This window comes from Melampsora larici-populina (assembly GCF_000204055.1).
Source record: "Melampsora larici-populina 98AG31 unplaced genomic scaffold MELLAscaffold_18, whole genome shotgun sequence".
Taxonomy (NCBI): Eukaryota; Fungi; Basidiomycota; class Pucciniomycetes; order Pucciniales; family Melampsoraceae; genus Melampsora; species Melampsora laricis-populina.
The window spans coordinates 1229214-1244685 of record NW_006768782.1 but is presented as its reverse complement, the minus strand read 5'-3'; the positions used below and the strand labels follow the sequence as shown (position 1 = coordinate 1244685).

General features: G+C 39.9%; 3 protein-coding genes across 3 annotated transcripts; all 3 read left to right on the top strand.

Annotated features, from left to right (window-relative positions):
* Nucleotides 1-1109: 1109 nt before the first annotated feature.
* Nucleotides 1110-2376, top strand: MELLADRAFT_106596 (uncharacterized protein; the record flags this gene model as incomplete). Its single annotated transcript, XM_007410047.1, has 5 exons — nucleotides 1110-1215; nucleotides 1330-1383; nucleotides 1441-1674; nucleotides 1770-2048; nucleotides 2207-2376. The coding sequence occupies 5 exons, from the start codon at nucleotides 1110-1112 to the stop codon at nucleotides 2374-2376; spliced, it is 843 nt and encodes a 280-aa protein (XP_007410109.1).
* A 1677-nt stretch (nucleotides 2377-4053) lies between these two features.
* On the top strand, nucleotides 4054-5451 carry MELLADRAFT_63264 (uncharacterized protein; the record flags this gene model as incomplete). Its single annotated transcript, XM_007410048.1, has 5 exons — nucleotides 4054-4285; nucleotides 4371-4556; nucleotides 4633-4836; nucleotides 4916-5041; nucleotides 5282-5451. 5 exons carry the CDS (start codon nucleotides 4054-4056, stop codon nucleotides 5449-5451), a joined length of 918 nt encoding a protein of 305 aa, XP_007410110.1.
* A 751-nt stretch (nucleotides 5452-6202) lies between these two features.
* Nucleotides 6203-15165, top strand: MELLADRAFT_106594 (uncharacterized protein; the record flags this gene model as incomplete). The annotated part of the gene is made up of 2 exons (XM_007410049.1): nucleotides 6203-6994; nucleotides 15064-15165. The coding sequence occupies 2 exons, from the start codon at nucleotides 6203-6205 to the stop codon at nucleotides 15163-15165; spliced, it is 894 nt and encodes a 297-aa protein (XP_007410111.1).
* Between the last annotated feature and the right edge of the window lie 307 nt (nucleotides 15166-15472).

Genomic DNA, 15472 nt, shown 5'->3' with positions numbered 1-15472 from the left:
AACTTGGTGATCATACTTACAACATATTTTCAAAGCTTTAAAACACTGGTAAATTACCATGATCACAGCTGATTTGACAATCATTGACTTTTTTCATGGAAAATGACAATGTGTCACCTTGCAAAACCAAGCAAAACCCATGAATCAGTTCCTCACTGAGGTTTTTATTCGGTCAGGATCCAAATTCAAATCAAACAAAATGTGTCACATTTCCCGGCAATCAGTATTGCTCTCCTATATTGCTGATCTTGATCATTCTAGTCCGATTACCAGCCACTAAGCTCATATAATCCAGCTGTGTAAAGCTGTGTAAAGTCATGATCAAGGTCGGATGATCTTACCAAGAGTCTGATCAAGAGCACGTTTACTGCTCGAGATCACATTTCCCCAGATTTCTCTTTGTGCCCGGTTTTCTTGGCTGATGGACACAAGTTTTTCTCGTTTGTCGAAACACATTCCGACTTCTAGTTCAGAGTGTACCAACATTCAATGGCTTCAAGTTTTTACAATTTTTTGTACCTAAGCGCCATCCATCTTGGTGATGATATCTATCTGGTTACCTGATATCAAATCTTATCAAGTCCTATTGAGGCAAAAGAGATTCGAAAAGACAACTTGCGTGTTGGTATTTGAGTAGGGATGATAGTATGAATGAAGTCGGATCGCTTTCAACATGACAAGTTTCAATAACTTCGAAAACTCGACAAGCTTAGCCTCAAAGGTAATTAGCGTTCTTAATGATTAAAGTCGATGGAACGTTTCCCATTTTTTATGGATTCACACCTCGGCGTTGTTACTCTTCTAGGATACTTTGAGTCGGGAACTCTACCTTTCTAGCTTACGTCGATCAATCTCTGCTTTGTAAACCGACTTTAAGCGGGATTTACATTCACATTTTTTCAATTTATATGATCAATCACTGTACTTTTATATTCAAGAAACTTTGACGTCGTACAATTCGAATGTTGATCTAGCTTCATTACCTCCTAGACCGAATCAGCACCAGGTCCAGATCATATTCTCTAATCTCAATGTTATTCTCAAACGATTCTAACCTCCTCAAGTTCAAACTCTCAACAATTCTTATCCTAAGTATCATCTTCTCGGTCATGGCTGTACCACTTCCTATGCAATTTTCTGGAATATTAGATGATGTAGGACGCTTTGGTAGGAATACTGTTAAAAACTCTGATGTGATCAAGGATTCAGGTAAAGGTGAGTTTTTTTTTTGATTTTTTGAGTTTTAGAAATCGATCTTGTGATTAGATTTCTTGACCCAAATTCAATGGATTTCTGTGGCCTATATGGCATCATTTTGAACTTCTTTAGGTTTAGGTACCCTCAAGCCTACGGATGATGTCATGCCAACCACAAAAGCCTTTGGTGAGTTTGGTTATCTTATCACTGAGTGAAATGAACCTTACTTGATTTGATTCCTAGATCACGCTCAAATTTCCATGTCCAAATTGAGACACACTGGCTTTGATGAATTCAAGACTGGAAAGCTTTCAAAGTTTGCTGATGAAACCACTAGTGGAAAAGACGTGAACTCTGCTTCATCTGCTTCCAATGGTAAAGATTCAATCACACTACCAGGAACTGAAATATCATTAAGAAAACTACGTCTTGAAAGGGCAGCAATGTTGGTTTCAAATGGAATTGGAAAATATCAAGGTGAGATTGAGTGATTTTGATTTTGATCCTGATTCATTTGATTGAAGAAAAAACACAACTTAAATTGATTTTGATTTCATTAAAAATCAATTTAGATTGGAGGAAAAAACTCACACAGATGCTTGCAAAGACAAGAACCAAATTCAGAAGTAGAACAAGTTTGATGACAGAAGATACCAAGAAGCTTGAAAAGATACCCCAAACTTTAATCAAAAACTCAAAGTCAAAGCTTATTGAATTAAGAAAAGAAGCTATACAATCGTTTTCAAAGCTTAAGCCTACAAGAAAACATGGTGGGATACCAATTGGTCTCAAGAGAATAGTAGGAGTTTTACCAATCAAATCCTTCAAGTCTGTGATGAATAGATTCAAGAGTAAGTCACCTATGATTTTGGATCTGATGATTGAAAAGGATTGATTGAAATTGATTTTTGATTTCAAATAACTTTATACTTAGATACTGGTAAGGGATTTGTAGAACATATGCAAAATTTCAGACAAAACAAAAAGGTTCAATCTTGAATGACAACAGTGTCAGAGACAGAACCAGGAAAAGCTGTAAAGACATTGCCAGAGACACAAGTTCAACCACCAAGCTGGAAAGACAATTTCAGAGAATCACTGAATCAAATGAATCCTTCAAGCCATGGATGGCTAAACAACAGCATCATTTTTAATTTTGAGTTTCACTCTGATGATTGAAAATATCAATTGAGATAAATCTTAATATCTTGAAAACAACTTCATACTTGGATAACCACTTGAGAAAAAAGCTTAAAATATCTGAAAAAGTGATCTGATGATAGGTAGAAGGGGTAGAAGGAACATTGGCCATATCCTCCTTTATAGTTTAAATTATCTTTGGTGATGATGATGATCATGAAATATGTGCTTTTCTGAAGCAATATAATTATTTGCTTGATATATCCATAAAAATCAGATCAATATATCATCACTATGGTTTTCCACTACATGCTAAGGTTGATTGATAATCTCTGGATCTGTTATGCAACACATCCAGAACTTTTTACCAGCCTAAAAGTGGGTTTGTTTTGATTTTGTAAGAAGTGTTGAGCATAGGTGAAATCAATCCTTAAAAACCATACCCAACCTAACTTCTTTGATTGAGTTATTATGGAATCAAATAAGAAATTTGGATGATACCTTTTTTTCAAGAAAAAAAGAAGAGAACAGAAGACTAGTGGATTCATTTACAAGCTTCAGATCTTCTCAGTGCTATCAGTATGAGAGACTTAGCAAGATGTTGCTTTTTGTTTGTTTTGAAATGGCAAAGTAGAAGAGATGTTCATGCAAGTAGAGATCTTTGAAATGCGGAAGACCTTTCTTACCCCAATAATTTATGTGTGTCTCAATGGTTCTAATTCTCATCTTGGAAGGTCACTTGGAAGTTTGAACCTCTGAAATCATGACTTCCGTGAAATTTTTTAAGAAGGAGCTGGGGTAGAAGCAGATGCCCCCTAGAAAAAGGTAAAAGGTCCTATCCCCGGGTAAAAACACTTAATCCCCGATGTTTCTACAGCGGATAAGCTATCTTTGCGACTATGTTCAGTGATGATGTTGAAGTTCTTCAAGCCGCACAGTTGTCAGAGGATTTGTAAATATAGGCGTGTTGCGCGCACTAAGATGCTCTGCACTCTATGTATGCACTGCGCTGGACGTGCTCCAACTCCAATCGCAGGTTTTGCTCTTGGCGGAAGGTCGTAAACTGACGCTAGAGTGGCATTCAGTGACGTCATTTTTAGAGTGGGATTCAGCGACGTCAACTGTAGAGTGGGATTCAGCGAGGTCAATTTTACAAACTGATGAGAGGTTTCAGTATGTGTTCTGCAGATCTCTTTCATCGCGCAGCTCTGGTTTTATGTGCTTTTAGGACGTCTATCAGAGAATATTCTCCAAGCTTTACATCTCTCTTGTTTCCAAACGATTGACGTTTTTTGTATCACCCAAAACTATCCTATAACAATCCAAACCATTCATTTTGCATGACAAGACTTCTTAACTCTTCTTTAGCTGGGTGACCTATATTTAAAAAATACATTATAATCTCTTGATCGACCAGATAATTGCATTTTGAGGTCACAACAAAAATCACGGCTCACAACGAAATAACAAACAAGCGCTGTCACGATATTCTTCCCACTTGGCTAGATATCCTCAATAGAAAGAATACCCCCTTGTATCAAAAACAAATACTTCGAAGCGACAGAGTATATATATTTTTCAAACCTACTGTGAACATCACAAAATAGAAATCAAGTCAATCTTTAAGAGAAACAGTTTCAGCAGCTGCTTTCTTTCCGACAAGATACAAATTTCCCAAAAGAACTACCACTTGACAATCCAAATATTGCAAAAAATATGAAAACCACCCTAAAAGATAAGACGGGTCCCACATTTTACTTGTACCATTCCAGAAAGAAGAAACTTCTCAGCTTCAAACTCTCAACTCTGTTGCTCCTGACTATGGTGATGTGTGAAAAGATGCTGGTGATGGCCTTACCGCCTCCTTTTCCATCTTTCAAGGTTGCATCTTCTTCGGTTGACATCGCGAGTATGAAATCTGCTAATGGGATCAAGGATATTACAAAAGGTTCAGTGTCACTATTGTTTTAAAGACCTTCCATTATCCCCCTCAAACTGTATCTTACTTACTGATCTTGGTTTCAACGTTTTAGGTCTGGATACTGTCAAGTCTACTGACGGTGTTTTGGAATCTCCAAAAGTCATAGGTATGCTTGATGAGCTACTCAATCGTTTAAGCCAGTCTCCACATCATAAGTTGATCATATACCCTATCAAAGATCCTTCTACAGATCTCAAGAACGTTCATTCTTCTTTGAACTGGATCACTAAATTAAAAAGTAAGTTCTGATTTGGTCACTTGGATCGAGAGAAATGGATTTATCTATATACCTTGCTTTGACCATTTCTCCTTAGATCGGGTTAAAAAATTTATACAATCTTTTCCGAATCCCTTCAAACGCATGAAAGGAAAACAAAAGCCATTGGAAGATACACTGGATCCATCGAGACAGGGCTTCAAGCCAATCTTGATAAAAACAGCAGCAAAACCTAATTTTTTAAGAAGGGCAAAATTGGTCTTGGCGAGGTATTACAAGTCATGGAGTGTTATGTGGAAAAGTAAGTCTCGATTCATTCTGTATCTATCATAAGGCAGCTAGATGAGTTGAGATATATGTTCATTGCATGTGGTTCTCAGATGTTATCAAAAAACGCGCAGAAAGGCAAGCAATTCGCAAGCGACAAAGTGCTTTTCGCCTCGAGGCAGCTGCCCGCGACTGGTATAGGTCTTTACCACCACAGGCCCGGCGCGGCCCTCGACCGCGTAAGCCAAAGGCAGCAGAAAAGCCTGACCACACTAATTAACAAGCAAAGCTAGCTATGCACAGAAGCTAACCCAAATGTTGGTTTTCGTATGTGACCTGTATAACACTGGGCACCTCATAGAGCCACAAGGCCACTATAGCTAGTCTCTGGTGTTTTCTTTTGATATTTTTGTTATCTTTTTTTCTTCATATATCCGGTTCTCTTCACACACCACTTCAATACCCTCACTCTTCCTTAGGGTTATGTTTGATCGAGCATAGTATTTGGAAAAATATCGTTGTTTACTTCTCTCCTTTATTGCACTATTCAGTGCGAACCATTGCAAGTATACGTATCTCAGAGCAAATCGGTGTACGCCTTTCAGACACACCTGTCTCTCATAGCGCCTCAAATCATATAGCGCAATAGTGGGAAATTTTGTCGAGTGCAAAACTGAAAAACTGGGCAAACTGCTCCAGTGATTCAGATTGGTACTATAACAGGGCAGCGGGCTCAACAGATAAATATGTCAATTTGAAGACAGGGGATGTGACTGTGAGGTATGACCAATTGTGCAGGACAACCATATTTAGTTGAACAATACCCAACTGATCTCACGAGAGCATTTATGATGTCACATGTTCAAGTCCTGAGTTAAGCTTACCAAGTTTCCCTTCATCTTTCCCCCAATTCAATTGAGATGTTGACGCGTTGTGTTATGCGCTTTTAGGTTTCTCTGTTGCTTACATCATTTACCTGTTATGACGTCATGTTTGAGTTCTATTAAAAGGTTTCTCTCTTTTACTTTTGTAACCTTTTTCTTCATCGAACTCAAACTTATTTCTTTTTAACAATCTTTGTTTACTCAGATTGTTGATTCTTTTCGATCAGTGTGATTAGCTTTCCATTAAAGCTAATAACCTGTTCTTCATCACAGGAATCTTATTTGATTGGTTATGAGCCCAGCACACTAGCTGTACAAAATCATCACCTGTTCTTCATCACAGGAATCTTATTTGATTGGTTATGAGCCCAGCACACTAGCTGTACAAAATCATCACATCATCTCGTCACACCACAAAAAAAAATTTTGCTATTGCACATTGATCGACTTATGTTCTATCACATCACACACACATCACTCATCTTCTCACTTTTCATCGCCACTCTTTTTGTCATCATGTCATCATCCGAAACAAGACTTCGTATCGTTAAGCTTGATGAAGACAATTATCCCGAATGGAAAGGAGACATCACCGGAGCGCTCATGTCTGCCACGTTAGACGAGTTCATCGACTCCAATGCAACTCCTGTACCAGAACCACAGGAACAACCCGTACCTCGTGAACAAAAAGTTCTCTATGAAGCTTACGTCATTCGACAACGAAAGGCGGCGGGTATCATGTACTCTCACATGAGTCAACAATATAGAATCATGGTTGAATCTGAAGGATTCATCAACAAACCATTGGACATTTGGAATTTAATGAAAGAAAAGTTTCAATCAACAACCTCCAGCAGCAAAGGAAGAGCCTATTCAGCCTTTAATCAAATTGTTTACACTACTCTATCTCAATACATCAAAGATGTCAGATCAAACTTGGCTGTAATGCACGCTGTCGGAATCAATTTCACTGACAAAATTCATGAATGCATTTCCGAGACTATTGTTTCCAAATTACCCAATTCAATGGAAACTACTTTGGCTATCCTCGAAACGGAACGTCCTTTGAAGACCAAAACTGTTTTTGATGTACTTGAAGCTCATCTTATCAAATACAACAAACGACATAGAGCTGACAACAACTCTATTGCATTAGCGGCGATCAACAATCGACCACCCGCTCATCGTTCAGGACACCGTTATCCTTATCCAACGTGCTCTAATGGACGTCATAATCCAGCAGTTAAAGGTCATGTACCTGATAAATGCTGGATTGCTTTTCCTCACTTGCGACCAGCAAATCTTCCTGTCCGTTCTCAAGCTACGACAGCTGTCTTACAAGCTGCATACCTTGATGACATAATCAAAACTTCCGCTTTATCTTGTCATTATAAGAAGAACGGTAGCAACATTTTGCTCGACAGCGCTTGCTCTGATCATATGGTCAATGATCGTTCTCTTTTCACCACTTATATTGAGTTATCGTCAGAAGTATCAATTGCAGATGGTGGAGTAATTCGGATCGCAGGAAAAGGAGAAGTAATTTGCAATACTTTTGGAAGACAAATCACTTTATTGGCCTATCATGTTCCAAAATTAGGAAGTCCTCTTATCAGTATGGGGTGTCTCCTTAACAATGGGTATAATTTAATTCATGACAAAGGGATTATTATGATGCTGAAAGAAGAAGAAACTGTTTTTCGTGGTCAAATTAGAAATAGAGTAATTGAATTAGATCTTACTTTAGGCACGTCAATTTCTCCTATCTGCAACAAAACGACTCTCACTGACTATAATGTCTTACACAGAAGTTCAGGACATGTCAACCCTCAACGTCTAAAGCTTATGTATGGATTCAATGCACCAGATAACTGGGTTTGTGAAGGATGTATGTTATCTAAAGGATATCGTCTCCCATATTCTGGAAAACTCCCCAAAACCACTTTTCCGCTAGAAGTTGTACACAGTGATTTAAGTGGAAAGATCTCAGTTGTTTCTGAAGGTGGTGGCCTTTATTATTTCAAGCTTACAGATTCTTTCACTAATTACAAATATGTATACATCATGAAATCAAAGGCGGATACATTCCAATGTTTTATCAAATTTAAAGCTGAAGTTGAGACTTTACATAATCGAAGGATTGTGAGCCTTGTGAATGATCAAGGAGGTGAGTATATGTCAACTGAATTTTGTAAATTGTTAGAGGAAAATGGAACGACTTCATATTTAAGCGCACCATACACGCCTCAGCAAAATTCAGTATCGGAACGCGGAAATCGCACGACTACTGAAAAGGCCAGGACTCTGCTTCATCAGTCTAATCTTCCTCAATCATTTTGGGGAGAAGCAGTAAGTACGGCAGTCTTTTTGGAAAATGTCACTCCAATGGAAAAGATTGGCGGTCAAATGCCTTATGATCTCTGGTTTGGAAGAAGTTTTGATTTAACAAGATTGAAGCCATTTGGATGTCGTGCATACGTTCTGATTCCTAAGTCATTCCGGAAAAAGCTTGACAACACGAGCAAAAAAGGTATACTTTTAGGATATCAACTAGGTATGAAAAATTATCGAGTAAGATTAGATTCAGGAAAGACCATTTTCTCTCATGATGTCACGTTTGATGAGAATTGCTCTCCGGGTATTCAACATGAAGAAGGTTTGCAATTCAATGAAGAATGTGAAGATGTTTTGACAACTATGAACATTCTAACTTCAGTATCTTCAAATCCATCACCTGAAGGCCCAGAACCTGTACAAACATTGATCATTCCTTCGACAAACGAAGAAAACACTACACTTGAAAATTCAATCTCAACCACATCGCCGTCAGCAGAAAATCAAACAACAGTCACGTCTACATTGCAAGAAAATCAACTTGTCGTATATCAAGGTACACCTATGGCAATTGAGCATCCTGTACCAGATCTCCCTGATCCTCCCATTCCACTATCTATTGTCCCTGAGAAAAGAACCTGGGAGTGGCAACTAGCAACAATTGCAGCTCCGAATGACATCACTAGCGCAATCGATCCATCAAATATTCTACCGCCAGATGCAAAAAGGCATCGGTCTCATGAAGCTCGGCGATTGAAGCGAATTGATGAGCGTCAAATAGCTCAAGCAACTTGACATTTGAACAATCACCAACAGTTTCCAATTATTTCTGCTTGAGTCGCTCAAGTTGAGATAGATCCAAAGACGTATTTACAAGCTCTTAAGTCGGATAATGCTTTTGATTGGCGCAAGGCTATTGATAATGAATTAGCAAATATGGACAGAAGGAAAGTGTGGGATGTATGTGAGTTACCAGCAGGCAAAAATGCTATAGGAACGACTTGGGTTTTCAAACGAAAGATGGGAGGAGATGGTGAATTAATAAAGTTTAAGGCAAGGTTATGTGCGCAAGGATTTTCTCAAGAATATGGAGAATACTATAATGAAACATTTGCACCAACAGGCAGACTGGCAACCTTACGAACACTGAATACGATGGCAGCTGTACATGACTTGGAAGTACACCAAATGGATGCAGTAGCGGCCTTTTTAAATGGCTCGCCGGAAGAAGTTATCTATCTTCGCATTCCAAAAGGCTTAGAAATCACAGGTGCAACTGCAGTGTTGGTTCTGAAATTAAATCAAGCACTTTATGGCTTAAAACAAGCACCAAAAGTATGGTACAATTGTCTTAAAGCATTTTTCAAAACTATTTCTCTACTTCCATCAATACCGCAAGCGCTCCACAAATTATTGTGGTTGCGTTGCGGTTGCGTTGTGTTTTTGAGGACCGCAATGGCCCCGCAAGATATTGCGGTTTCAGCGCACCGCAATCCGGGCCAGAAAACCCCGGGTCCTCAAAACCCGCAACGAAATATCGGTTCACTCCGATATATTGCGGATATTGCGCAGTGAAACCCTTGTACCAGGGGGCTGTGTACAGGAGTCACTGTCGCCCAACCACTCCTCCACTCGAATCGCCTCAAATCGTCCTATTATGGAAAGAAGTGGCGCTTGGATCTATCAAACACCGGAAGACGACTCCTGGAGCCCCTGGACAAGACCTCCCCTGCGGCTGACATGTGGTTCACCTTTGATACGAGTTTTTCATAAGAGGTATGCCCGTTTCTCCGTAGCATCTTTTCCTCGATCGCACTTTCCTGATATTACACTCATCTCATCTTCCCTTTTCTTTCTTACATTGATCACCATGGCCCCCCCAAAAACCTCTCAAAGTACGCTTCAGGTTCCGGGTACGTCCTCCACTAGAACCCTTCGCCCGGCAAGCCCTTCTCGTAAGCAGCCGGGCTTCATCATCACTCCAAACGACTCTTGGACAGCTCTTACTCGACCATCTAGTCCTGCCACGGATGAATTACCTGGAACCCTTTCTCATCGACCTGCTTTGCCTCGACCCTTGGCCGATAAAAACCCCAAACCCGTTTCCAAAGGAAAGGTAAGCCAAATCTCTTCTTTTTTGATTATTGGCCGATGTTCGAAGAGTGATCAGCTGACAGTTGATATCTTTACTCCATGCAGACTCGATCCTCGGCTAGCAAGCGTGCGCGGTCACCTTCAGCTACTTCATCGGCTGGAACACCCCAATCATCGAAGAGATCAAAGACTAAAGCGGATGTAAGTTGTATATCTTTTGATTGTTGTTTTTTCATTTTCTCTCTTCCACTTTTTATCTATTCTCTTCCCATATTTCAGGATATTGATAATGCTTGAAATGTTTGTTCAGGTCTATGAGGTACCAGATGGTGTCGATGTGGATCAAGAGTCTTCTGAAGTCGAGATCATCAAAAACGATGAACCTGGCTACAATGCATCTCGGTCTCTTGATGTGGATGATCTTAAAAAATATTTTCATCCACCCAAGGTAAGCTTTAATTTTTGTCTCAGTATCTAGGTATTGTCAGCTATACTAAAACATGTTCCTCTTATTCAGGGCCGAACTTACAATTGTCGATTTTGTCACAAAAGTTTCCTAGGCGACAAATCGAAGACATCCTACTTTAACTTACGTGGGCATCGTGATGGTAGCGCTGTACGCCCTGTGTGCAAGCAGCGACATAAAGCTATTGCCGCGGGCTTCAACCTTCCTCCTTCATATAACGACAAGCAGGAGTCCATCAAGAAAAACAACAAAGGAACTCTCTCATCGTTTGTAACTGGGCCACCTTTCACAGTAGAGCTTCTCAACATGCTCTTGGTCTTGTGGATCGTCCGGCACGCGCTTCCTTGGGCCCGATTTGAAGACCCGGGCCTTTGCGCCGCTTTCAATACTGTCAATCGAGGTGCGACTGTCCGTTCGAGAACATGGGCAGCACAGCAATCTGTTGTGCTGTACTCTTCTTTGCGCCATCAAGCAATTACCAGTGTTAAAGTAAGTCAATATCTATCTTTAATTAATTGTTTGTTCATTCAGTATGTAACCCAAATATGAAACTGATTGTTTTGAAACTGCCGATTATTTGAATAGGAAAACCAGGGAAAGTTTTGTTTGATCCACGATGTGTGGACTACCAAAGGCAACCGGTATGCCTTCATTGGTGCCACTGCTAACTACATCGACGATGATTGGAACTACAGATCGACACACCTGACGCTCAAGAGGGTCGCGTGGCGACATTATGGGGCTCTCTTGGCAAGACCTATCGGACGTTTCTTGATATGTCAAGGTCTTCACAAAAAGATAAGTACCAATTTTGTTCATTCTTTCGGCTTTTGATACTTTACACAATTATCCCTAACTTTTTGTTTCTTGTATCTACATGTTAGCGCAGACTACTGACAGTGGCAGCAATAACGGTCCGATGGCTGACGAAATGCGGACGATGTTTGCGGCGGCAAAGGAATCAGTCACTTGGGACAACTCGGCACACCATGTCCGCTGCTATGCCCACAAGCTGAACCTCACAGTTGGGCATGGCCTTCGAATTCTCGGTCAGAAGGTTGATACAACAAAACCAACCATTCCAAAAGGTGTTCCCCTCCCGATTCCAGTTCTTGAGGTCAATGATGGCAAGGATGGACTTGAGATTGATAATTCTGAATCAGATGAAGAGGACAACGTTGGCTTACCTGACAAACCCGATGGAGTTGATGAAGAGGATGGTACTCAGGATGAAAATGTAGATGGTGAAGTATGTAACAAAGACGATATTGTTGCTATCGCTCTTACAAAAGTAAGTCTTTTTGTCATTTTCTTTGTTTCTATAGTATGATTACAATTTTGACTGATAGTTTGTTTTTACTGCATAAAGGTTGACACAGTCAGTGGCCAAATTGCTAGCAGTGCAGCCAGGCGATCAGATTTCAAGGCACGTTCCGAGCGTCTCGAATATAAAGGTAGGATGCTCAAGCGTCCTTGCAAGACGCGTTGGAACAGCCATTATGAAAGCCGGAAGATAGCATGCGAAGCACAAGAGGTATTGTTTTAATTCTTCCATCTACACCATCTAATCTTCACTGACTCTTTATTATATGTAGGTGATTAACTCGATGCTTGCAGCGGATCGCAAGGCCTGTTTCTTCAAGGGGGTGACTATCTCACCGGCTGAATGGCACGCAGTCGAGTTGGTCAATAAAATATTAAAGGTAATGTTCCTTTCTTTTTGCAGACCTTCAATAATATACTGACTTTCTTATGTTTGGTTAGACCTTTGTAGATGCCACGGCTCGCGTTGAAGGAAATGGACCTACCGGATGCATCCTCCTAACCGAATACAAACGTGTCATTTCCGAGCTTAAACTTATTAAAAACGAATCATTGGAATACTCAAGCCTCAAAGATGCGATTGACGAAATGATCAAGTGGCTCTCAAAGTATCAGGAAGAAGCTGTGGGATGCGAGAGCATTGTTTTAGCAACGATCCTCAACCCACGACTGCGGGGGAAGTTCTTTGAGCTTCATTATTCTGATCATCACTCGTCTGCTATTGCACTGATTGAACACGAATTTACCTCTCGCGTTGAACTTGAAGAATTTGAGGAGCACGAACCGACTCCAACTCCTGAAAATGACACCACTTCAACCGACGTCGATCCTTTTGATGTCTTTGGAGTTGCAGGCTCCGGTACTGCCAAAGCATCCAACTCCGAGATTGAGGAGTATTTGCAAGGTGCTTGTATGTTAAAGAAGGACCAAACTCCGCTTGGATGGTGGAAAGTACGTTCATTCCTTTTTCTTAATTTTCTTTCAATATGAACATGCTGACAATGGTTCTGTCTTTACAGGAACATCAACACCGATTTCCCATCCTTGCAAAGCTAGCCCGAGATTATCTCTCGATATCTGCCACATCATGTGCTTGCGAACGGACCTTTTCGGCGGCTGCCGATGTGTGCACTCCTTCACGAGGCGGCATGTTGCCTAAGACAATGGAGCGGTTGGTAGGATCACAAGCTTGGCTTAAGGACGGGATTATACCAGATGGAGATTTTTTAGAAGCAGCAAAAGCGCTTCAAGCTTTCATTGACAATGTAGCCAAGAAGAAAAAAAAGTAGTCTAGTGTTGATGTTTTTTCTTTATATTCTTTTCGAGTTGATCAAATATGCTTATGATCATTGTCCGTATCAAAAAAAATGTTTCTTTTCAATAAATACTATCTTGTGTGTGCGTATACTACAATTTCTTGCGCAATATATGCGCAATATGCGCAATATCCGCAATATTGCGCAACATTGCGCATATATTGCGTAGCGGGCAATATTGTGGAAATATTGCCCTTGACTGCGCACCGCAACGTCGAGAGAATTTTTTTTATGAAAAATTGCGGTTGATTTCGTAGCGTGTTATTGCGCTGGCTCCGCAGCGCAATGGAAATACGTCAAAATCCATTGCGTTGCGTTGCGGTTGCAGTGTTGCTTCCATCTTTGTCGGATCCCAGTTTGTTCATCTCTTCAGATCCTGCCTGGAAGTGTTTTGTGCATCTTCATGTAGATGACATGACAATTGCAAGTGATGATTTTGGAAGATTTAGAAGGTTGATAACAGAGAGGTTTCAGATGGATGAGGACGTTGATTACAAATATATTTTAGGAATGAAGGTATCAAGAGATCGACTCAACAAGACAATCACATTATCACAAGGACAATACATTAACAACTTATTAGAAGAATATGGAATGTCAGATAGCAAAGCAGTTGGTTGTCCAATGATTCCTAATACATACCTAATTCCTGGAACGAAAGAAGAAGTTGAAGAATTTATCAGTTTGAAAGAAAATTACCGGCATGCGGTTGGGATGTTAATGTACTTAAATAATGCTAAGAGACCAGATATTTCTTTTGTAGTATCACAATTGTCGCAACATCTTACCAGTCCTTTGGTAATTCATTGGCAAGCTTTTAAGAGAGTGTTACGGTATTTGAGTGGAACTAGGAATATGGGGATTGTGTTAGGAGGAAAGAGTTTGGATTTAAAAGCTTACGCAGATGCGGATTTTGCGGCATGCCCGTACACCAGAAGGTCTACAGGAGGGTATGTTACGATGTTGGGTGATAGCACAGTAAATTGGAAGAGCAAAAAGCAGGAAAATGTGGCAACATCAACTACTGAGGCGGAGTACAGAGCAGCTTATGAAGGGGGTCAAGATGTTGTATGGTTTAATCATTTGTTAAGAAATTTAGATATCAAACAAGAAGAATCACCGGTTTTAAATTTAGATAATCAAGGCGCAATAGCATTGACTAAGAATGAAAAGTTTAAATCAAGGACAAAGCATATAGATGTTAAATATCATTGGCTAAGAGAGTTGGCTGAAAGCAAACAAATCAAAGTAAAATACGTTCCTACAGATGATATGATAGCAGACGTATTAACAAAGGGTTTAACACCAGCAAAGCATAAGAAATTTTGTATGTTAATGGGGTTAAATGATGTAGCAAAGACGGGGGGGAATTGAGATGTTGACGCGTTGTGTTATGCGCTTTTAGGTTTCTCTGTTGCTTACATCATTTACCTGTTATGACGTCATGTTTGAATTCTATTAAAAGGTTTCTCTCTTTTACTTTTGTAACCTTTTTCTTCATCGAACTCAAACTTATTTCTTTTTAACAATCTTTGTTTACTCAGATTGTTGATTCTTTTCGATCAGTGTGATTAGCTTTCCGTTAAAGCTAATAACCTGTTCTTCATCACAGGTATTGTTGATTCTTTTCGATCAGTGTGATTAGCTTTCCATTAAAGCTAATAACCTGTTCTTCATCACAGGAATCTTATTTGATTAATTCAATACCCGGCATCAGTTTCGTAAAAGTTCTGTTGAGATATAAAAACATTCGAAACGGCAACCCTTGTGCTCGCTGAGGTGACATGGTACCTTGAGTGTCAATAGTAGTACACTAAAGAAATTAATCACCTTCAATACGACAGGTTTCACTGCCTTCGAAACCTCGATACGCTCAAGGTGTTCAGCGACTTCGATTCAAGGATGATGAAGCGTTTCATTTTTTCATCCACAACGAAGCGGTGTAATTCTCCAATGATACTTCAAATCAAAAAAGTATCGCTTCATCACCTTTCGACTGCCACTCCCGCATTGTCAAGCGACTTCAACGGGGTCTCTCACTTCCACTTATCTTGGACATTCATCTATCATCGACATTTGGATTCACTATTTAGTTATTTGCGTGTGCTCATCTACCATACTTTACCTTCACAATTCAAACGTCGCAAGATCACTTGACTGTACCTAACTTCATGATCTGCTAGACTGGATTGGTAGCGCCTTGGATTCTTCGAATACTATTTATATTTCTATTGTGTTTTTACACCTATCTTG